The sequence below is a fragment of the Netta rufina genome, assembly GCF_964035555.1.
Source record: "Netta rufina genome assembly, contig: SCAFFOLD_142, whole genome shotgun sequence".
NCBI classification, from domain to species: Eukaryota; Metazoa; Chordata; class Aves; order Anseriformes; family Anatidae; genus Netta; species Netta rufina.
In genome coordinates, this window is record NW_028168889.1 from 20,260 (window position 1) to 42,452 (window position 22,193).

Genomic DNA, 22,193 nt, shown 5'->3' on the forward strand with positions numbered 1-22,193 from the left:
CGGGACCCACCTCAGGACTCCAGGACCCCCCCCCCCAGGACATCAGGACCCCCCGCCAAAAAAAATGTACCCCCCCCAATTGTGACAATAAAGGAGTCGGGGACACCACGGGCTTTATTCAGGGGGGGGGGCAGGAGGGGCACCAGCAGCCGCAGCGCCCCCAGCCCCAGCGCCGCTGCCCCCAGCGCCCGCACCCCCAGCGCCCCCCAGGGCCCCAGCACCAGTGCCTGCCCTGCCCACCTGTGGGAAAAAAAGGGGCGGGGCTTCAGTGGGGCACGCCCCCTCCGGGGGGGCGAGGCCCCGCCCATCCCCACTGAGGTCCCTCCCAGAGTCAACTTGGAAGCCACACCCCCTCCCTCAAGCCCCGCCCCCTTCCCCGAGCCCCGCCCAAGGGACCCTCCCCTCTGGATACAAGCCCCGCCCACTTCCAAGGGACCGCCCATCCCCAGCATAAGCCCCACCCACACCCACATAAGCCCCGCCCACCCCGAGAAGCCCTGCCCACCCCTTCAGCCCCTCCCCCTGTCTCTCCCCCAGGTCCTGCCCCCCCATTGTAGCCCCTTCCCCTTGTGGCACCACCCCCTTGTAGCCCCACCCCCTTGTAGCCCCACCCATCCCGAGGAAGCCCCACCCCGTTTCTCCCCCATGTCCCGCCCCCTTCTAGCCCCTCCCCCTTTGTAGCCCCTCCCCTTATAGCCCCTCCCCCTTTGTAGCCCCGCCCACCCGGTGAGGAAGCCCTCATAGGCAGCAGCCACCAGGAGCCCCCCCAGGGGCAGGCGCAGGCGGGGGGGGAGGTCGTGGCGCCCCGAGGCCCAGAGCAGCGCCGCCGCTGCCACGTGGCGCACCTGGGGGGGGGCAACGTCACTGGGGGGGGCAATAACGCCCCGGGGGGGGGCAATAACACCCCCGGGGGCAATAACAACCCCTAGGAGCAATAACACCCCCCCCTTAAGGACTATAGCCCCCCCCCCCCCCAAGGGCAGTAACACCCCTGGGGACAATAACACCTCCCCCTGGGGGCAATAACCCACCCCCAAAGAGCAATATCCACCCCCCTTAAGGAAAACAGCCCCCCCCCAAGGACAACATCCCCCCCATAAAGGCAATAACCCCCCCAGGGAACACTTCCCCCACACACACTTTGCCCTCCCCATTTGCCCCTCCCTGGGGCAGATCCCCCGCAATAAAAGGGGATTCCTGCCCCCCCCCCCAAAAAATAACCCCCCCCCCCTTTACCAGGCTGATGTTGGAGTCCAGCCCCATCTGCACGTGGCGCCAGTCGAACTCGATGCCGCGCGCCCCCACCCACAGCGGGACGCAGCTGGGGGGGGGCAAAAACCTCAAAAACGGGCCCAACCCCCCCCCCAGTCCCCTATAGCCCCCCCAGCCCCCTATAGAACCCCCCAGTCCCCTATAGCCCCCCCCCAATCCCCTATAGAACCCCCCACTTCTCCTGAATCCATCACAGGTCCCCCTATAGGGGTCCCCAGGTCCCTACAGGTGACCCCCACCCCCTCCAAAAGGCCCTACATTGTCCTACGGGCGCCTATAGGTTTTTACGCCCACCCTATAGGCACCAAAATCCCCTATAGACCCCCCCCAGCCCTCCAACCCTCCCTATAGCCCCCTCACCCCCCTCCTGTAAGACCCCCACACCCCCCTCCAACCCCACCTAGCCCCCCATAGGGTCCCATACACCCCTCCCCAAGCCCTATAGATGTCCATACATCCCCGTAGCCCCCCCCAGACCCCCCCCACGTACCGGGAGGTGAGCAGCTCGGCCGTGGCCCAGCCCATGGCGGCCACCAGGATGCGGTGCTCCCCCTTCCCCGCGCCCCTGCCCAGCGCCAGCTGCAGCCCCCCCAGGTCGGCCACGTCCACCGTGGCCTTCAGGAACTCCTGGAGGGGGACACCTGAAATATAGCGTATGGGGGGGGGCACAGTGCCCCTATAGCCCCCCTCCCCCCCAGACTTACCCCCACCAGGTCGTAGCCGCCCGAGGGACCCTCCCAGGTGGGGAAGAAAGTGGCCAGGAACAGCATCTGGGGGGGAAGGGGGAAAAGGGGGGTTGGGGGGGTCCCAAAATTCGGGGGGGGGTCTCCCAAGTCCCCAGGGACCCCCCCAGGGACCCCCACCCAAGGGTGCCGGGCTCACCTTCCCCAGCTGCACCAGCAGGTAGGTGGCCCCCGCCTGCACGCAGCGCCAGAAGGCGCTGTACTCCGAGCTGCAGGACCAGTAAATTCCAGTAAATCCCAGTACGTCCCAGTGCTCCCCGGTAACAGCCCCCTGCCAGCCCTCTCAGGAGCCCCCCCAGGATGCCCAGTTCCCCCCAACGCCCTCACTTTCTCCCTCCAGTGCATCCCAGTTCAGCCGTCTGCCCCTCCCTGTGTAGCCCAGCGTCCCCAGTTTGCCCCAGTCTGCTCCCAGTATGCCCCAGTCCTACAACACCCCTACTCACACTTCCCAGTTCCCCCTCCTAGGGCACCCCAACCTTCCCCAGTGCCCCCCAGTCCACTCTAATTCCCCCCTCCAATCCCTCCCAGTACAACCCAGTGCCCCCCACTCCATCCCCACTCCCTCTCAGCCACCTCCCAGTATGCCCCAGTCCCTCCTGGTCCCCCTCCTGTGCTCCTGCCCCCCTCCCAGTACAACCCAGTCCCTCCCAGGCCTTCCCCAGTCCATTCCACCCCCCTCAGTAAGGCCCAGAACCCCCCAGTCTCTCCCCAGTCCCTCCCAGTGCCCCGCAGTCCCTTCCCACTCCCTCCCAGTGCCTCCCAGCGCCCCCTAAACCTTCCCCAGTCCCTCCCACTCCCTCCCAGTGCCCCCCAGTCCCTTCCCACTCCCTCCCAGTCCCTCCCAGTGCCCCCCAAGCCTTTCCCAGTCCCTCCCACTCCCTCCCAGCGCCCCCCAGTCCCCTCCCAGTCAGGCCCAGTCCCTCCCAGCGCCTCCCAGTCCCCCACGCACAGCCCGCTGCACTTGTAGGTGATGAAGTAGGGGCAGTAGGCCAGGGCGAAGCAGTTCCCGAAGTGGAACAGGGTCATGGCGCCGGGCACGCGCCGGGCACCGCCACCGGCCGCGGGGACGCGCACGGGGACGCGCCTCCCCCTCCCCCTCCCCCTCCCCTGCCCGCGCGGGGCACGGCGGGAAGGCCCCGCCCCCCCTCGCGGGACTACAACTCCCAGCGCGCCCCGCGCCGCCGCCACGCCCGCGGTGACGTCACGCGCCCCCCCCCCACGCAGCGAGGCCACGCCCCCCACCCGGTAAGGTCACGCCTTTCCGCAGTGAGGCCACGCCCCCCAGCAAGTCGGTATCCTGCAGCAACGCGGCGCCACGCCTCTGCCGTGAAGCCACGCCCCCTCCCTGCAAGGCCACGCCCCCTCCCGCGAGGCCACGCCCCCCAGGCAGCACCAGCACCACGCAGGACACGGTCTCGGGTGGGAGCTTTATTAGGGGGGGGGCTAGGGATGGGATGGGGACACGGGGACACCAGGGGGGTGCCCCAGTGACAGCGGGGACTCAACTGGGGGCATACTGGTGACACTGGGGACACGAGTGGGGGGTCACGGTGACACTGGGGACACAACTGGGGGCATACTGGTGACACTGGTGACACTGGGGACACGACTGGGGGTCCCAGTGACACTGGGGACACAACTGGGGGCATACTGGTGACACTGGGGACACGACCAGGGAGTCACGGTGACACCATCGGGGTGCCACGGTGACCCCACCAGGGGGACGCAGCGACACTGGGGCCACCGTGACACGAGTGGGGGGGGGCGGGGACATGGGGACACGAGGGGGGTGTCCCAGGGACTGGGGGGGGTCCTGGTGACGGCGGGGACACGGTGACAGGGACACGGCGACGCTCAGATCTCCCGGGAGTAGATGTGGCTCAGCAGGTCGGCCACGCGGTTGCTGTACCCGTACTCGTTGTCATACCTGTGGGGGGGGGGGGGACACAAGGGACAACGTCACACACCTTGGGGTGGGGGGGACACAAACCTGGTGCCACCCCTCGGGGACGCACCACGCCACCAGCTTGACGAAGTTGTCACTCAGGGCGATGCCGGCGGCGGCGTCGAAGATGGACGAGTGGCTGTCCCCCACGAAGTCCGACGACACCACCTGGGGACGGCGGCGTCACCCTCAGGGGGGGTCCCCAACGTCCCCAAATTTCCGCCCCCTTTGTCCCCAAACGCTGTCCCCAACCTGGTCCTCGGTGTAGCCCAGGATCCCGGCCAGCGGCCCGGCGGCCGCGCGCTTGACAGCGTCCTTGATGTCCCCGTAGGAGGCGGGGGTGGCCAGGCGGCACGTCAGGTCCACCACCGAGACGTCGGCCACCGGCACGCGGAACGCCATCCCCGTCAGCCGCCTGGGGACACGGCGGGGACAACGTGGACACGGTGGGGTGGCACCTGGCACCCACAGCGGCACCCCGGGGTGACACCCTGGGGAGCTCCAGGGAACAGGGGCTGCACCCTTGGGACACCTTGGGGACATGGTGGCACCTCCGGGACACCCCAAGGACCCTGTGACACCCTGGGGACACCCCGGTGACACCCCAAAGCCCCCCAAGTTGAGCACCCCCGTGGCTGTCAGCCCCCCGGCAGCACCACGGCGGTGGCGGGGAGATGGCCGGAGGTGCCAAGGAGGGGACAGAGAGGGGACAGGGGGGTGACAGGGGGGTGACGGGGGGGACAGGGGGGGACACGCACCCGTTGAGCTCGGGGATGACCTTGCCCACGGCCTTGGCGGCGCCGGTGGCGGCGGGGATGATGTTCTGGTGGGCGCCGCGGCCGTCGCGCCACGCTTTGCCCGAGGGCCCGTCCACCGTCTTCTGGGTGGCCGTGTAGGCGTGCACCGTGGTCTGGGGACACGGGGACACATTGGGGGACCCGTCCCCACCCCGGGGGACCCGTCCCCACCCCCGGGACCCACTCACCATCAGCCCCTCGACGATGCCGAAGTTGTCGTGGATGACCTTGGCCAACGGCGCCAGGCAGTTGGTGGTGCAGGAGGCGTTGCTGGGGGGGGGGGGGGGACGACACGTCACCACGGGGATGCCATTGTCCCCAAGGTGTCCCCAAATTGTGTGTCCCCCCCCTCACCTGACCACCGGCATGGTGGCGGGGTCGTAGGCGTCCTCGTTGACCCCCATGACGAACATGGGGGCGTCGGGGGAGGGGGCGCTGATCACCACGCGCCGCGCGCCGCCCTGCAGGTGGGCCTGGGGGGGGGACAGGGGGGGACAGGGGGGTCACCAATGTGTCCCCAAGGGCCACCACCTTGTCCCCCAGGGCCACCAAACCCCGTCCTTGATGGCCACCAAACCCCATCCCCAAGGGCCACCAGCTCCTGTCCCCAAAAGGTGCCCCCCCCCACCAAACCTTGTCCCCAGAGGTTGTCCCCCCCCACAGTGTCCCCGTGTCCCCCCCCCCGGTGACACTCGCCGAGGCCTTGTCCACGGTGAGGAAGACCCCGGTGGACTCCACCACGTAGAGGGCGCCGGCGTCACCCCAGGGGATCTCGCTGGGCTTCATGCTGGGGACAGAGGGGACAAGGATGGTGACACTGGGGGGGGGACACACCCAGGGACCCCCCCTCCCAACCCCAAAATCCCTGGGGCATCTCTGACCCCCCACACACATCCCCCTGCCCCACCCAAGGGTGCTGGTCTCGGTGTCACCCCCTCCCCAGGGGGACACTGCCCCCACCACCCCCTTGTGTCCCCCCCCAGTGTCCCCAAATCCCCCCCCCCATGTCCCCAAACCGCCCCCACCACTGGAAGACGCTGATCTCGGCCCCGTCCACCACCAGCTTCCCGTCCTCTGCCTTCACCTCGCCCCCGAAGCGCCCGTGGGTGGAATCGTACTTGAACATGTACACCTGGGGGGGGTCAGCGTTAATTAGGGGGGGGGTGTTAATTAGGGGGGGGTCCCCACAGCCCCCCCAGGCCCCCCCTCACCATGTAGTTGAGGTCGATGAAGGGGTCGTTGATGGCCACCACGCGCAGCCCCTTCTCCAGGCAGGCACGCAGCACCAGGCGGCCGATGCGGCCGAAGCTGCGGTTAATTAACACGGGGGGGGGTTAATTAATTAATGGGGGGGGGCAACTGGGTAATTAAGGAAAGGATTTAAATGAGGAGAAAGGAAAAAAGTTTGTTAGGAGGAGGGACAGGCAGAGGGAAGTGGAATTAATGGAGAGTAAAGGTGGGTAGGGAGTAGTGTGGGGGGGTAATTAGTAGTGGGAGGGGTTAATTAGCAGCTGGGGGGGTTAATTAGCAGCTGGGGGTCTTACCCATTGATGCCGATGGTGAGCTCTGCCATAGTGACTGCCTGCGTACCCCTGGGGGGGCGACAAGGGGGGGGTGACACCGCGGTGCCCCCCCCCCCCCGGTGCCCCCCCCCCCGGCTCTAAGCCCCTGATCGGCTTTGAGCGGTGGCAGATGGCACCGGGGGGGGCGGGGGGGGGGGGACACACTTGGTGTCACCGCTGTGCCATTGGGGGGGGTGTTGGGGGGGGTGGATGCAGTGCTGACGTCACGGGGGGGGCGGGGGGGGGGCACGAGGCTGCTCCGCACGTCCGCCACTGCCAGGGATGGGGGGGGGGACAGGGGACAGGGGGGGGACGCAGCGACCTTGCCCCCCCCCTTCCACTTTCTCTTGGTCCTCAAAGTCCCCCACCCAGCCCAAGCTCCCCCCGAGGACCCCCCCCCAAATGTTTCCATCTCCCCCTCCCCTTTTGCCCCCCCCCCGGTGTCACTCGGTCCCCAAAGTGCCTCCCCCACCCCCAGCATCCCCTGAAGACCCCCCCCCAAATGTCCCCATCCCCCCCCCCCCCAATTTCCACATCCCTCACTGGACCCCCCCCCACCAAAATCCCCTCCCCAACTCCTCCCCCAGCCCCTGCCCCCCCCAGAGCCTCCCCCCACCCCTCGTCCCCCCATCCCAAAGCCCCCCCCCTGAAACCCCCTAACTTCCCCAGAACCCCCCAGGCTCCTCAAGAAGCCCCCCCCCGACCCCAATTACCCCCTCACGGCCCCCCCCCCGGCCCCAATTTTTTTCCCCCTCTGGCCCCAATTTTGCCCCCCCCCAGCCCCAAATTCGCCCCCCCCAGCCCCGCCCCCCCCCCCACCTGCACCGCCCCCTTCCCGCGCCGCCGGGCGTCGAATGCGGCGCCGCCGCCGCGCCTCCCCCTTTTATACCCTCTGGCCACGCCCCCTGCCGGGCCCGGCCACGCCCCCTCTCCCCGGACGGCTCCTGCGCCTGCGCGGGGTTTGGGGGGAAGAGGGGCGGGGCGGCTTCACGCGCCGCGGCACGCGCTCGGCGCTCCCCCCCTCCCCTCCCGGCCCCCTGCCCTTGCGCATGCGCAAAGCGGGACCCGCGGCGCCCCGCAGCACGGGGATAGGGGGGAGGCGTGATGTAACGGGGGGCTGTGACGTCATGGGGCGGCGTGACGTCATGCGGGGGGCGCGAGGCAACGCAGCAGGGCCTGAGGCAGCTGCTGGGGTGCGAAAGCAGCGGTGCAAGGCGAAGGCAGCTGCAGGGGTGCGGTGAAACTGCAAATAAGGGTGTGTGTGGGGGGGTGCTGCAATGCAATGCAATGCGCAAAGCGATGCAAAGAAAGCTGCAGGAGGTGATGCACGGTGCAAGTACAGCTGCAGGGCACAGTGCTGCAATGCAAATAAAGCTGCAGGCATGCTATGCTGCAATGCAATGCGCAAAGCAATGCAAATAAAGCTGCAGGGGGCGATGCAACGGTGCAAGTACAGCTGCAGGGCACGGTGCTGCAATGCAAATAAAGCTGCAGGCGTGCTATGCTGCAATGCAATGCAATGCGCAAAGCAATGCAAATAAAGCTGCAAGGTGCAACGCAGTGGTGCAAATGCAGCTGCAGGGTGCAAAGCAGCCGTGCAATGCAGCTGCAGGGGTGCAACGCGGGAGCACGTTGCAGCAAGCTAAATTCAGCCGGCAGGGTGCAATGCAGAGCAAAATGCAGCTGCAGGGCTGCAAGGTGCAACGCAACGCTGCCGTGCAGCCCCACGGTGCAGCAGCAGCACCCGGCGCTGCCGCGTGCCCCGGTGCAGCCATGCGATGCTGATGCGACGCCGCCGGCCAGGCCCCGCCCCCCTCCCCCCCCCCTTTCGCTGACCTCCAAAAATTGCCAAGTCACCACCGGAGGGGGGGGCACAGCACACCCATCACCACCCCCCCCCCCTTCCAAAACCAGGCGTCAGCTCGTTTTTCTTCTAAAACCTTTATTTTGTACAAAGCCCTGAGTGGGGGGGTGGGGGGGCACCCCCCAAAAAGGCACTTAAAAAAAATAAAATAGCCCCAGAAGATCCCACCCCCCCCCGGGGACACTGGGACCCCCCCCCACCGCGCCGGCACGGGGGGGGAGGGGGGCGATGAGACCCCGGTGTCTCGCAGGGGGGGAGGGACCCCAGACATCCTCGGGGGGGGGGGGGCAGCATCCTTCCCTTCACACCACCAGGCTCTCACGGCTCATGGCATCGTTCTGGGGGGGGCAGACATTAAGGGGGGGGTCAGTGGAGGAGACTGAAACCCCAACAAACTCCCCAGACCCCCCCCATAGTTCAACCCCCCCCCACAGTTTCAAGGACCCCCCCCACATACCCCCAACCCCCCCCAGACCCCCTAAAAAAGCCTCCACCCACACACCCCCCACAAAAAAAAAAAATAATCCACCACCATACAACCCCCCCCCCAGCACCCATGGGAGCCCCCCCCTCACCTTGCGGAGACGCCGGGGGGGTCCGGGGGGACCCACAGGGGGAAGGCGGGGGAGGGGTGCGGCCCCCCCCCAGGAGATCGTCACGGGAACGGGAGCGGGGCCGGGAAGGGGGCGGCGAGCCCCCCCTGGAGCTCCCCAAATCTTCGACCGAGTGCCAGCGGCCCCGGGGTGGGGGAGCGGCTGCGGGGGGGGGACACGGGGCGCCCCCGGGGGGCCCAGGCATCAGGGGCCTCGTGCAGGGAGCTGATGTCACTGGGGGCACCTGGGGGGAGAGATTTTTGGGGAAAAAAATGGTTTTTTTGGGGGGGTAAAATGGTCAAGAGCAAGGATTGATGTCTTTGGGGAGGGGGGGGAACAAAGAAAATAGGGACAAGGAAAAGGAATATTTGGGGTGGGGGGTAGATCCTGGGGGCAAATGGGTCCCTTGGGGAGGCAACTGCCCCCCCCCAGGCTCCCAATTGCCCCCCTCCACCCCCCCAAAATCAACCTACCTGCCCCCGAGGGGGGGTAGCGGCCGTGGGGCTCAAAGGCGTTGAGCTCGTCCTCGAGGTAGCGCAGGACCCGCATGGAGGGGGGGGCCACGGGGGGGGCTGCGGGGACTGGGGGGGGGGTCAGGGGAGGGAAATTATGGGGGGGTGGGGGACAGGACCCAGGAGTCCAGCCCCCCCCCCCAAGAAATACACGCACAGGTCACCCATCCAGCCCCACAACGCGGCCGACCCTGCTTAGCTTCCCACCCTGCTCAGGCGCCCAGTGACAGGCAAAGACCCCCCCATAAATCACCCCCAAATGATTGACAGCTGTCAATTAACACCCCCCCAATTTTACCTGATCCGAGGTTGCTGTCGGTGTCACGCAGCAGGGGCACCTGGGAGCTGTGACCGCTCACTGGGGGGGGAGGATTGGGGGGGGGGTCAGCGAGCCCCCCAAAATGAGGGGGGGCCACTACTGACCCCCCCAGCACCCCAAAATTTTGGGGGGGTCCCACGATCGTCCCCACACCCCCCCAGGCACTCACCCGAGGCGCCGCTGTAGCCGTAGCCGTTGCCGATGGGTCCCAGGGCTATGGCGGGCGGGGGGGGGGCCCTTGGGGGGGGCGTAGAGCCCCCCGTAAACACTGCCAGCCCCCGAGGTGGCTGCCTTCCCCGCCAGGTACACTGCGGGGGGGGGCGGGGGGGTGAGCCTGGACATCCCCCCCCAAAAAAAATCACCCAGGACCCCCCCCAGAAAGGGATCAAAGGGATCAAGATGTGCAAGAAGCCCCCTGACCCCCCCCAAAAGGGAACCGCCCCCCACAAATAAAAGGGGAATGGGGATACCCCAAAAAGCCCCCCCCCAAGTCAAAAGACCCCCCCCCCAGAAACACAAGGAGAGCTGGGCAGACCCCAGGAACCCCCAAAGCCCCCCCAAGTTGAGGGACCCCCCCCCACAAAAGAGATCAAGGCATACAAGAAGCCCCTGTCCCACCCCCTAAATGATGCCAGGCACCCAGAACGCCCCCAAATAAAAAAACAAGGACCTCCAGGTGGACCCCAGGACCCCAAAAAGCCCCCCCACAGGTCGAGGGACCCCCCCCCCAGGACAAGGGACCCCCCCTAAAAGTGATGAAGGTGTGACCCCCCCCCAAAAAGAAACAGCCCAAGGCATGCGAGAACCCCTCTCATCCCCCCGAAAAGCACCCCGGGCACCCAGAACCCCCCCCCAAAAAAAAACAAAACCCCCGTGCAGCCCCCCAAGCCCCCCCCCAACGCCTCAAGGACCCCCCCCCCGGTGAAAAACTCACGGGCCTCGGGGCAGCAGCAGCGCTGGGGGCAGCAGGGGCAGCGCACGAAGCAGCAGCAGGTGTGGGGGCAGCACTGGCACCAGCACAGCCCCAGCACCAGCGCCACCAGCACCGCCCCCAGCAGCACCAGCACCACGAAGAGCAGTCTGGGGGGGGGAGGGGGGGGTCACGGGGGGGTCCCCAATATCCTGAGACCCCCCCGGTGCCCCCCAAATCCTCCCCCCTAAAAAAAAAAAGGGGGTCCCCGGAGGCCTGGGTCCCCGTTACCTGGCTGGATGCCCGGCAGGGGGGGCTCCGGGAGGGAGGCTGCGGGGGCACAAGGGACATGAGGGGGGGGTCACTGCAGACCCCTCCCCACCCCCAAAAAGGACCCAGGCATCCAGGGGGGCCCCACGCACCCCCCCCAGTGCCTTAAACCCACCCAAATCCACCCTCCCGCCGTCCCCTTCCCAGTGCTCCCAGTGCCACCCAGCGTGCCCCAGCGCTCCTTTTCCCACTGTTCCCAGTCCCTCCCAGTGCTCCCAGTGCCCCCCAGTTCCTCCCAATCCCTCCCAGTTCCTCCCAGTGCCTCACCCAGCACCACCAGTTCGGCCACGGCCTCGTTGTTGCCCTCCAGGTCCTGTGCAGAGGTGAACGGTGCAGATGTAGACCCCGCTGTCCCCCCACGCCGCCGGGCCCAGGCTCAGCTCCGCTCCTGTAACGGGGGGGGGGGGCACCCAGGTCACCCCCCCCGCCACCCTTGGGTGCCTCTGACCCCCCCCCAGGACACCCAGGGGCCCCTCCACGTGCCCAAAGCCCCCCCAGAACTCTTTTTGGGGTGGGGGTTTCCAACCCCATATCACCCCTCAGGTCCCCACAACCCCCCCTAAAATCCCCCTGGTGCCCCCAACCCCCAAATAAAGCCCCCCCCCGGTGCCCCCCCACTGAAAAAAAGCCCCCCCATGTTCCTGAAGCCCCCCAGAACCACCTTACAGCCTCAGAACAGCCCCATATCACCCCTCAGGTCCCCACAACCCCCTCCTAAAATCCCCCTGGTGCCCCCCAACCCCCAAATAAAGCCCCCCCGGTACCCCCCCCCAGTAAAAAAAGCCCCCCCCCCCCACCGTCAGTGATGGTGACGCTGCGGCCCTGGTAGAAGTCCCCGAGGGTGACGGCGTTGCCCTGCTTGGTGGCCACGATGCGGACGGTGCGGGAGGCGTCGGGGCAGGCGCTGGCCGAATCCCAGTCCTGGGAGGAGGGGGCGGCCGAGGAGCTGCCCCCCCCCCGCCGAAAAAGCCGAGGGGGAGCCGCAGAAGGATTTGTACTTCCAGGTGACGATGGGGGGGGCGCTGGCCGTGCTCTGGTAGCTGCAGCGCAGCACCACAGGCTGGAACAGCAGAGCCACCGTGTTGGGGTTCGACACCCACACCTGCATGCCCGCCGCCGGGCCTGGGGGGGGCAAAAGGGAGGGAAATCATTATTTGGGGGGGGTTAGATTTATTTTTGGAGGGGTTAAGTTTATTTTTCGGGGAATAAATTTATATTTGGGGGAGTAAATTTATTTTTTGGGGGGTAAATTATAGTTGGGGGGCTTAAATTTATTTTTAGGGGGGTGTATTTATTTTTGGGGTGTTAAATTTATTTTTAGGGGGGGTGCAAGGGTGCCCAGCACCCCCCCCCATCCCATTACGCCCCCCTCTAACGCTTTTACTAGTCCCTAAATGATCAAATGTAGCCTCAATCGATCTCCAACTGCCCCCTCAGGACCCCCCCCAGCACCTCAATTGCCCCTCCAGATGCACAACTGCCCCCTCAGGACCCAGCCCAGCTCCATAATTGCCCCCCAGGCCCCTCATTTACCCCTTAGGGCCCCCCAGCCCCATAACTACCCCCCCTCAGCCCTTCAAATGCCCCATCAATTGCCCCCCAGCCCCTCAATTGCCCCCTCGGGGCCCCTCTCAGTTCCTTATTTGCCCCCCCAGCCCCACAACTGCCCCCCCCAGGACCCCTCCCAGCCCCATAATTGCCCCCTCAATTGCCCCCCCAGCCCCATAATTGTTCCCTCAGGGCCTCTCCCAGTTCCATATTTGCCCCCCCAGCCCCACAATTGCCCCCTCAGGCCCCCCCAAGCCCCACAATTGCCCCCCATGACCCTCCCAGCCCCATAATTGCCCCCCTAGCTCCACAATTGCCCCCTCAATTGCCCCCCCAGCCCCTCAACTGCCCCCCCAGGACCCCTCCCAGGCCCATAATTGCCCCCAAAGCCCAGAGTTGCCCCCTCAGGCCCCCCCCCCAGACCTACAATTGCCCCCCCAGACCCCTCCCAGCCCCATAATTGCCCCCTCAATTGTCCCCCCCAGCCCCTCAATTGCCCCCCCCAGCCCACCGGGCAGCCAGGCGGCGCCCAGCAGCGCCAGCAGCGCCGGAGGGCGGCGGCGGCGGCCATGATGGCGGCGGGGCCCGGGGGCGATGGTGCCGCCAGGTGCGGCCGGGCCGGGCCATGTCGCGACACGGGGGGGGGGAGTCACGACCCGTACGCGGTTCCCAGCCGGAATCGATAAGAGGACACCCCCACGATCACGATATGGAGGGGTCCTAAAGCCCCCGGAGGGTCCATTGCTGGGCGGGGTGGGGGAGAAGCTGGCGGCGAGACCCTTCCCGCACAGCTCGCCCCCCCCCCGGCAGCACCGCGGTGGTACGGTCCAGGTGCCCGCGCGGCCCCGCCTCGGGCAGGTGCCCACGTGACGCGGGCCAGGTGGGAGCTACCAAACCGGCGGCGGGGGGGGGAGATGGGGAGAGAATAACGAGCAACAAATCTCTCTCTTCCCCTTCTCCGGCGCTGGAAGACCCCTTTCCCACGCTTCAAATACTCAATTAACCCCTCAGCGTTAATTACGGGGGATAAGAGGGGGCTTGGGGGCGCTGTGTGTGTGAGGGGGGTCCTAAACACCCCCAATTCCGCAGTGGTTTGGCCCGAGCTGCCCTGAGGGGAGATGAAGGGAGGGAGGGAAATGCCCCAAGGGAGGTAAAAAAGTGTTGGGGGGCGGGTAAAAAGTTCTTTAGGAGGGGTAAAAAGTACTTGGGAGGGGTAAAAAGGACCTTGAGAGGGAGTAAAAAGGCCTTTTGGGGGGGTAAAAAGGCATTTCGGAGGGGTAAAACGGCAGTTGGGGGTAAAAAGACACACTGGGGGGGGCTTAAGAGGCTCGTGGGGGGGTAAAAAGGGCCCTGAGGGGTTAAAACCAAGCCTGATGGGGTAAAAAAGCCATTAGGAGGGTAAAAGGGATACTGAGGGGAGGTTAAACAGCCCCTTAGGGCGACAAAAAGGTCTCTGTAGGAGTAGGAAGGCTTTTTGGGGGGTAAAAAAGGCATCTGGGGGGGGTAAAAAGGGCCCTGAGGCAGGTAAAATGGCACTTGGGGGCATTAAAAGGCCGCTATGTGGGTAAAAAGGGCCCCAAAGGGGTTAAAAAGGGCCCAGAAAGGGGTTAAAAAGAATCTTGGAGGGGTTAAAAGGGCACAGAGGGGTAAAAAGGGCCCTGGGTGGATAAAATTGCCCAGAGGGGGGCTAAAAAGAGCCCTGAGGGGGTAAAAAGAGCCTTGGGGGAAGTAAAAATGCCCCTGGGGGGGTAAAAAGGGCCCTAGGGGGTAAAAAAAAAAAAAAAAAAAGCCCCTAGGGGGGATAAAAAGGACCCAGGGAGAGTTTAAAAGGCCCTGGGGGGGTAAAAATGCACGGGGAGGACCCCAGTTGCCAGCTCCCAGTTGCCCCCAGTGCTCCCAGTTGCCCCCAGTGGGGCACAAAAGGGCTGACGGAGCCCCCCCAGCACCCGAGGCTGCTGCTGGGGGGGGGAGGTGACGGGGTGACAGGGTGACACAGCCCCGGGCGGGCCCCAGGCGTGGGGTGGCCCTGCCCCCCCCCCCCCCCCCCCGGCCCCCCTCCCACCCCTATATATCGGCCGCCACCGGCCCCCCCCCGGCCTCACAGCCGCCACCCGGCCGCCTGGGTCCCCTCCGGCCACCGGTGTCCCCCGGGACAGCCACAGCACAGCGGTAAGAGCCCGGGGAGGGGGCCTGGGGGGGGCTTTGGGGGTCCCCAGTGCCCCTATGGGGTCCTTTCGGGTGCTGTCAGGGACAGCAGGGGGGGGTTGGGGACAATCGGGGGGGTGGGGGTGGATATCTGGGGGTATTGGGGACAAGGGGGGGCTTGGGGACAAGCAGAGGGGGGTCCTGGGGGTGTCCCGTCCCCTGGGGGTGGCAGCAAGCCCGACGATGCCCTGGTCCTGGGCACCCAGGTGGCTGCCCCCCCCCCCCTTTTTTCCTCCACCCCCCCTCCAGCGCCCCCCCCTCCCCGCCTTGGGGGTGACATCAGCTTGGGGACAAATGTCCCCTTGTGGCGCCGGTGGCACCGCCAGGCTCCCCGGGTGGCCCCAAGCCAAGGATGCGCCGTGCCACCCCCCCCCCACAAGTCCCCAATGTCCCCAAGGGGGGGTCCTGTGACCCCCCCACACCCCAAAAAACACCACCAGGTCCCCAGATTGCCACCCCCCCCCCCATGTCCCCAAGGGACCCCTTGCCACCCTCTGGGGACACACAGGTCCCCATTGAGCCCTGGGGACCCGGCCCCATTGGGGGGGCACCCTGGGGACCTGGGGGGGGCACAGAGGGGACACGGGGGGGACACAGAGGTCCCTTTGTCCCTTGGGCCGTGGGGGTGACACCGGTGGCACGTCAGGAATTCGCGTGGGGCAGCGTGGGGGGGACCCCGAGGAGGGGACGTGGGGGGATGAGGGGACACGGGGGACAAGGGGGGACACTGGGGGGGCACAGGGACACGGGGGGGGGGGCCGTGCCTGGCGCTGTCACCCCGCCCCAGCGCCGCCTGGGACCGCTGGGGACAATGGGGACAATGGGGCCGGGAGGGGGACAATGGGGGGCCAGGGACAACAAGGGACAATGGGGGACAGCGGGGGGACGATGAGGGGACAGGGGGGGGGGACACAATGGGGACACTGTGGGACTTGGGGGGGACGTTGGGGACGTGGGGGTCACCCTGTGTCCCCCCCAGCCCCCCCCATGGCGCCCACTGGGGTCGCGTCCCTGCCGGTGGCCCTGCTGCTGCTGCTGCTGCTGCTGCCCCCAGGTATGGGGACTTTCTTTTTTTTGGGGGGGGGGGGAACCCTGATACTGAACCCTGGGGACCCCGGGGGACGTTTGGGACCCCCTTAGAAGGCCGAGGGGACACTGAGGACCCCGTAAATGGACCCAGGGACACCGGGGACACTGTTAGAGGGTGGAAGGGGGCACTGGGGACCCTATAAATGGTCCCAGGGGGCACTGGGGACCCCCTTAGCAGCCTCAGGGGGCATTGGGGACCCTATTAGTGGTCCTAGGGGACCCTGGGGACCCCATTACCCGTCCCAAGGGACACTTGGGGACCCCTTTAGCAGCCCAAGTGTCCCCTGGGGACCCCGATACCAGCCCCAGGGGACACTTGGGACCCCATTAGCACCCCCTGGGGACCCCTTTAGCACCCCCAGGACCCCCTGGGGACCCCAATAGCAGCCCTAGGGGACACTTGGGACCCCATTAGCACCCCCAGTGGACCCCGGGGACCCCATTACCGTCCCCAGAGGACGCTCGGAGACCCCCCACCCTTTTTTAGGGACGCGGGGGGGCTCGTGGGCCGCCTGGATGCCGCCGGCGGTGGCGGGGCTGGAGGGGGACGTGCGTGGTGCTGCCGTGCCGCTTCGAGTACCCCGAGGAGCTGCGCCCCGCCGCCGTGCACGGCCTCTGGTACTTCGGCAGCCCCTACCCCAAAAGCTACCCCCCCGTGGTGGCCCGCTCGCGCCCCGCCGCCGTCCACGAGAGCTTCGCGGGGCGCGCCGAGCTTTTGGGGGACCCGGGGCTCCGCGACTGCTCCCTGCGGCTCTGGCGCCTCAGCCCCGAGCTGGCCGGCAAGTATTACTTCCGAGGGGACCTGGGGGGGGTACAACCAGTACAGCTTCTCCGAGCACACCACGCTGGAGGTGCTGGGTGAGTTGGGGGGGGCGTTGGGGGGCGTTCAGGGGGTGGGGAGGGGGTTTGGGGGGAGTTCAGGGGGTGGGGAGGGGGTTTGGGGGGCGTTCAGGGGGTGGGGAGGGGGTCTGGGGACAGGGAAATGGTGGGGAGGGGGCTTGGGGCTGGGGAAACGGAGGGGAGGGGACTTTGGGCCAGGAAAATGGTGAGGAGGGGGCTCAGGGCTGGGAAAATTGTGGGGAGGGGGCTTGGGGAGGGGGCCAGGGATGGGGAGGGGGCTCGGGGCTGGGAAAATGAGTTGGGAGGGGGCTTGGGTTGGGGAAAATGATGGGCAGGGGGCTCGAGGCTGGTTCCAGACCCCCCCAGCAGCAGCCCTGTGTGCCCCCAGCCCCCTCTGACCCCCCCTCCCCACCCACGGGGGTCTCTCTCCCCTTTTTTCCCCCCCCCAGCCCGCCCGGTGCTGGAGGTGCCCCCCGAGGTGGTGGCGGGCGCCGAGGTGGAGCTGCGCTGCCGCGTCCCCGACAACTGCCCCGAGCTGCCCCCGCTGCTGGGCTGGGAGGGGGCCGAGGGGCTGGAGGGGGCGGTGGGGGGCGAGGTGAGGGAGGACGCGGGGGGGGCCCGAAACCTCCTGGGCCTCCTCCGCTTCCGCCCCCGCCGCGAGGACGGCGGCCGGCGCCTGGGCTGCAGCGTGGCCTTCGCCAACACCTCGCTGGCCTTCGAGGCCAGCGTGGCCCTGGACGTGCAGTGTGAGTGGGGCTGGGGGGGCACCCGTGGGTGCTGGGGGGCTGGGGTTTGGGGTGTGGAGGGGGGAGGGCAGCCGTGGGGCGCTGCTGGAGGTGGGTGATGGGGTGGGGTGGGGGCAGTAGGGGGGTGGTCCTGGTGGCCCTTCGGGTGGTCCTGGGGCCCTGGGGTGGTGATGCTGGGTGCCCCCTGGGTGATGCTGGGTGCCCTGGGATGGTGCTGGGTGACCTGTGATGGTTCTGGGTCCCTTGGGTGCTGTTGGGGCCCTTGGGTGCTGTTGGGGCCCGTGGGTGGTCCTGGGGGCCCTTGGGTGGTGCTGGGTCCTTTGGGTCCCTGGGGTCCCTTGGGTGCAGCGTCCCTTGGGTCCCGGTGGTCCTTTGGGTGCCAGGTCCCTGGGGCATCACTGAGTCCCTTGGGGTCTGTGGGGTCCCTTGGGTGCCGGGTCTCTGGGACATTACTGGGTCATTGGGGTCCCTGGGTCCCTTGTGTCCCTGGTGTCCCTTGGGTCCCTGGGGCATTATGGGGTCCCTGGGGTCCCTTGTGTCCCTTGGGTCCCCTTCCCCCCTAACCCCCCGTCCCCCCAACCCAGACGAGCCGCAGGTGGTGGGCCTGTGGGGCCCGTCGGAGGTGGTGGAGGGGGGCGCGGGTGGAGCTGGGCTGCGAGGCCGAGGGGCGGCCGCTGCCGCTGCTGTCCTGGTTCCGGGGGGCCGCGGTGCTGCGCGAGGAGCCGGCGGCCCCCGCCCTGCGCCTCCTCCTGCCCCGCGTCGCCCCCGCGCACGCCGGCGCCTACAGCTGCGTGGCCGAGAACCGCCACGGCCGACACAACCGCACCCTGCTGCTGCGCGTCGCCTGTGAGCACGGGGGGGTGGGAGGGGGATTTGGGGGGGTGTGGGAGGGGTATGGGGGGGGTATGGGGGTGGGGAGGGGGCTGGGGAGGGGTATGGGGGGTATGGGGTGTGGGGAGGGGGCTGCGGGTGTGGGGAGGGGAGTGCTGGGGGAGGACGGGGGTGTTGGGGGGGTGTATGGGGGGAATGGGGGGTGTATGGGGTGTGGGGAGGGGGCTGCGGGTGTGGGGAGGGGGTGCTGGGGGAGTAGGGGGGACGCTGGGGGTGTGGGGAGGGGGCAACTGGGTTCCTTATGGGGACACTGAGGATATAAAGGGACAGTGGGTGCATGGGGGGGGGGACACTGTGGACAGAGGGAGGGGGCAGCTGGGTTTGTTATGGGACACTGGGAGCCATGGGGTGGCATTGTGACATGGGGGGACATTGGGGATTTGGGGAGGGGACAGCTGGGTTCCTTATGGGGACATTGGGACCCATGGGGTGGATTTGGGGACATGGGGACAACACTGGGGATGTGGGGAGGGGGCAGCCGGGTTCCTTATGGGGACACTGGCGACACGCCGGGGCACCACACATCCCGTGTCCCCGTCCCCGTCCCGTCCCCGCAGACGCCCCGCGGGCGCCGGTGGTGAACGGGACGCTGTGGGTGGTGGCCGGGGAGCCGGTGACGGTGACGTGCGGGGCCGACAGCGACCCGGCGCCCATCCTGACGGTGCTGCGGGGCCGGCGGGCGCTGGCGGTGGCCGTCTACGAGGCGCGGGTGACGCTGGAGCTGGCGGCCGCGCGGCCCGAGGACGCGGGCGAGTACCTGTGCCTGGCCGAGAACCAGCACGGGCAGCGCGCCACCGCCTTCAACATCACCGTCGAGTGTGGGTTTGGGGGGGGTTTGGGGGGCTTGGGGGGGGTTGAGGGGGTTTGGGGGGAGTTGGGGGAGGGTTGGGGGAGGTTTGAGGGGGGTTGGGGGGGTTTGGGGGGAGTTGGGGGAGGATTGGGGGGGTTTGGGGTCAGGGGTTGGGGGATTTGGAGGGTTGGGAGGGAGACTGGGGGGGATATTGGGGGGGTTGGGGGGTATTGGGGGAGTTTGGGGAGGTTTGGGGGGGTTGGGGGGGTGGTTGGGGGTCCCAGATCTAGGATTGGGGTCTCTGGGTGGGTTATTGGGGATCCCAGGTTGGGGATTGGGGTTTCTGGGTTGGTTATTGGGGTCTTGGGGGGGTATTGGGGGTCCTGGGTTGGTTATTGGGGGTCCCGGGTTAGTTATTGGGGTCTCTGGGTTGGTTATTGGGGTCTTGGAGGGGTATTGGGGGTCCTGGGTTGGTTATTGGGGTCTCTGGGTTGGTTACTGGGGTCTCTGGGGGGGATTGGGGGTCCCGGGTTGGGTATTGGGGTCTCTGGGCAGACACCGGAGGTCCCGGCTGGGATCCTGGTGTCCGCCCCCCCCCGCAGAGCTTCGGGGGTGCTGTGCCTGTTTTGGGGCCACCCCATTTCCCCTATTTTTCCCCCCCCTTAACCCAGACCCCCCCGTGGTGCTGCCGGAGTCGCGCTGCACGGCGGGGGGGGGCGATGGCGTGCGCTGCGTCTGCTCGGCGGCGGCGGTGCCCGAGGCGGCCGTGCTCTTCGAGCTCCCCTCCCGCAACCTCACCGTGGCCGAGGGGCACCGAGACTTCGCCGCCGCCCCCCGGGGGGGCCCGGGGACCGGGGGGGGGGCCCGGAGGGGTCGTCACCGGCATCCTGACCTTACGGGGGGCTCTGGAACCCCGCCTGGCCGTGCTCTGCACCGCCCGCAACGCCCACGGGACCACCGCCCGCCAGCTGCGCTTCCATCATCCCGGTCAGCACTGCCGGGACCCCCCCAATGTCACAGGGACCCCCCCCCTAATGTCACCGGGACCCCCTCCAATGACAGTGGGAGCCCCCCAGTGTCACTGGGACCCCCCCCAAAGTCCCCTGACACCTAAATGGGACCATAGGACCCCCCCTACACCCCGTCACCCCCATGGGAAGGGGGGGGAGGAATTGCCCCCAGGGTGGGATTTGGCCCCTGGGGGGGTTAATTTGCCCCCCCAGCCTTCTACCCCTAACCCCTATGGAGCCCTATGGGAATTTTTGGGGTCCCAAATCCTATAACCCCCATGGGACGGGAACTAATTGCCCCCTCGGGGGTGGTTTATTGCCTCCTGAGGGTGTTTATTGCCCCCTGGGGGGGTTTCTTGCCCCCTGGGGGGGGTGATTGCCCCCCCCGGGGGGGGGTCCTCACCCTGCTGTGCCCCCAGGTGGGCTGGTGTGGGCCAAGGTGGGGCCGGTGGGAGCCGTGGTGGCCTTCGCCATCGTCATCGCCCTCGTCTGCTACCTCAGCCAGAGCCGCCGCAAGTGAGCCCCGCCCCGGGCAGGCCCCGCCCACCCGGGGGGCACGCCCACGGGAGGGGGGACACGCCCATGGGAGGGGGACATGCCCATTTGGGGACACGCCCACGGGAGGGGGGACACGCCCGTTTGGGGACATGCCCATGGGGGGTACCCATTGGGGACACGCCCATCGGGAAAATGCCCATTATGGGGACACGCCCATTAGGGTCACCCCCATTTAGGAACACGCCCATTCAGGGCCACGCCCATTTAGGGACACACCCATGGCTTTGGCCACCACCCTGGCAGGCCCCACCCTCCTAAGACACGCCCCTCCGATAGGCCACGCCCCCTCCGGGTGGTTTCAGGGGAGGGAGGCCAGGGGACGTGGGGTGACACGGGGATCAGGGCATGACCCCTGACCTTTGACCCCGCAGGAAGGGGGCGGGAAGCCCCGAGGTGACCCCGGTGCAGCCCCCGCCCGTGCCCGGGGGCGACCCCGACCTCGACCTGCGCCCCCAGCAGGTACTGGGGGGGGGGGAGGAGGGGAATTTGGGGGGTGGGTTGGGGGACACGGGGGGGACACCGGGGGGGTGACGGTGCCGTCCCCGTGTCCCCAGGCCCGGTGGCTGCGGGGGGCCGTGGGCCGGTGGGCGCTGGGGGCGCGGGAGGGGCCGGGAGCCCCCCCGGAGCCGCCCCCCCCCAAACCGGGCCGGGGCTCCCCCGAGGAGCCCCCCGAGTACGCCGAGATCCGCGTCAAGTGACCCCGCCCCCCGCCCGCCGGCCACGCCCCCCGCCCCGAGGCCACGCCCACAACCTGTCGGTCACGCCCACCGCCCCGAGGCCGCGCCCACCCTCCTTCGGACACGCCCCCCACCAGCCAGAGCCGCCACTGCTGCTGGGGCCTCAGGCTCCGCCCACTCACCTCTGGCCACGCCCACCGCCGGCTGGACACGCCCACCGGGCTCCGATTGGCCTGCTGCCCGCCGGCTCCACCCACCAGCTGCTGGGCGTGGCCGGGAGGCTCCACCCCTCCGGGCAGGCTCCGCCCCCCGTCGTTATTTATTGCCCCCTCATTAACGCCGCTAACGAGAGCCCCGCCCCCGCGCCCCCTGACCCCCAGACCCCAATAAAGAGGAGGTGGCCGAGCCCCCGCGTCCGCTGTAGGGGATTCTATAGGGGATGCTATGGGGTGGGCTGCGGGGGCCGTCTATGGGGTAATTATAGGGGATCCTAGGGGGTGGGCTCCAGGGCAGCACCCCCAGGTGCTATAGGAGCCCCCCGACCCTATAGGGCTCCCATTGGTACTATAGGAGCCCTCCGAGACCCTACAGGACTCCCATTTGTGCTATAGGAGCCACCAGAGACCCCATAAAATTCCTATGGGGCTATAGGAGCCCCCCTAGGCTCTATAGGAGCCCCCTGAGGCCCTACAGAGCTCCTCGTTACAATAAAAACCCCCATAGATCCTATAGGAGAACCCTACAACTGTATAGGTCTCCCGCAGTTACTATAGGAGCCCTCGTAGGCTCTATAGGAGCCCTCAGAGACCCCACTGGGCTCTCCCAGGCACTACAGGAACCCCCTCAGACCCAATAGGGCCCCTGTGGGCACTATAGGAGCGCCTATAAGCTCTATAGGAGTCCCCTGAAACCCCACAGGACTTCTCCAGGTTGTGTGAGAGCTTCCTGAGACCCTATAGAGCTCCTACGGTTACAGTAAGGGCCTCCATAGG

The 22,193-nt window shown here is 67.6% G+C and overlaps 4 protein-coding genes across 4 annotated transcripts; 1 reads left to right on the forward strand and 3 right to left on the reverse strand.

Moving 5' to 3' along the window:
* Window positions 1–11: 11 nt before the first annotated feature.
* Window positions 12–3,116, reverse strand: TMEM147 (transmembrane protein 147; the record flags this gene model as incomplete). Its single annotated transcript, XM_084307136.1, has 7 exons — window positions 2,965–3,116; window positions 2,155–2,224; window positions 1,977–2,042; window positions 1,763–1,899; window positions 1,237–1,321; window positions 724–845; window positions 12–240 (listed from the first exon to the last, which is right to left on the reverse strand). The coding sequence occupies exons 1-7, from the start codon at window positions 3,039–3,041 to the stop codon at window positions 12–14; spliced, it is 786 nt and encodes a 261-aa protein (XP_084163262.1). The 5' UTR covers window positions 3,042–3,116.
* Window positions 3,117–3,436: 320 nt separating this feature from the next.
* GAPDHS (glyceraldehyde-3-phosphate dehydrogenase, spermatogenic) lies at window positions 3,437–7,163 on the reverse strand. Its single transcript, XM_084307132.1, has 11 exons — window positions 7,139–7,163; window positions 6,302–6,349; window positions 5,969–6,065; window positions 5,783–5,889; window positions 5,454–5,544; window positions 5,112–5,230; window positions 4,946–5,027; window positions 4,719–4,870; window positions 4,213–4,375; window positions 4,031–4,128; window positions 3,437–3,942 (listed from the first exon to the last, which is right to left on the reverse strand). The coding sequence occupies exons 2-11, from the start codon at window positions 6,328–6,330 to the stop codon at window positions 3,870–3,872; spliced, it is 1,011 nt and encodes a 336-aa protein (XP_084163258.1). The 5' UTR covers window positions 6,331–6,349; window positions 7,139–7,163; the 3' UTR covers window positions 3,437–3,869.
* A 1,163-nt stretch (window positions 7,164–8,326) lies between these two features.
* LOC311221748 (lipolysis-stimulated lipoprotein receptor-like) lies at window positions 8,327–13,663 on the reverse strand (the record flags this gene model as incomplete). Its single annotated transcript, XM_084307137.1, is given in 15 exon segments — window positions 8,327–8,521; window positions 8,759–8,827; window positions 8,829–8,930; window positions 8,932–9,020; window positions 9,250–9,357; window positions 9,627–9,646; window positions 9,777–9,915; window positions 10,542–10,687; window positions 10,809–10,812; window positions 11,115–11,172; window positions 11,174–11,235; window positions 11,645–11,822; window positions 11,824–11,969; window positions 12,907–13,139; window positions 13,620–13,663. Coding segments are annotated over 15 exon segments (1,434 nt in total). The 3' UTR covers window positions 8,327–8,485.
* Window positions 13,664–13,953: 290 nt separating this feature from the next.
* MAG (myelin associated glycoprotein) lies at window positions 13,954–21,621 on the forward strand (the record flags this gene model as incomplete). Its single annotated transcript, XM_084307138.1, is given in 11 exon segments — window positions 13,954–13,959; window positions 16,177–16,494; window positions 16,496–16,547; window positions 16,979–17,268; window positions 17,860–18,121; window positions 18,724–18,984; window positions 19,628–19,744; window positions 19,827–19,943; window positions 20,386–20,482; window positions 20,896–21,017; window positions 21,079–21,621. Coding segments are annotated over 11 exon segments (2,185 nt in total), but the record flags the coding sequence as incomplete, so codon positions are not given.
* Window positions 21,622–22,193: the final 572 nt, after the last annotated feature.

Excerpts from the sequence above, each read along its gene's own strand:
- GAPDHS (XM_084307132.1), bottom strand. The coding sequence starts at position 6,330 with ATGGCAGAGCTCACCATCGGCATCAATGG. Across the intron at positions 5,890-5,968 it reads TCATCGACCTCAACTACATG|GTGTACATGTTCAAGTACGA; the intron begins GTGAGGGGGGGC and ends GACCCCCCCCAG. Across the intron at positions 4,376-4,718 it reads GTCATCCCCGAGCTCAACGG|GCGGCTGACGGGGATGGCGT; the intron begins GTGCGTGTCCCC and ends CCGTGTCCCCAG.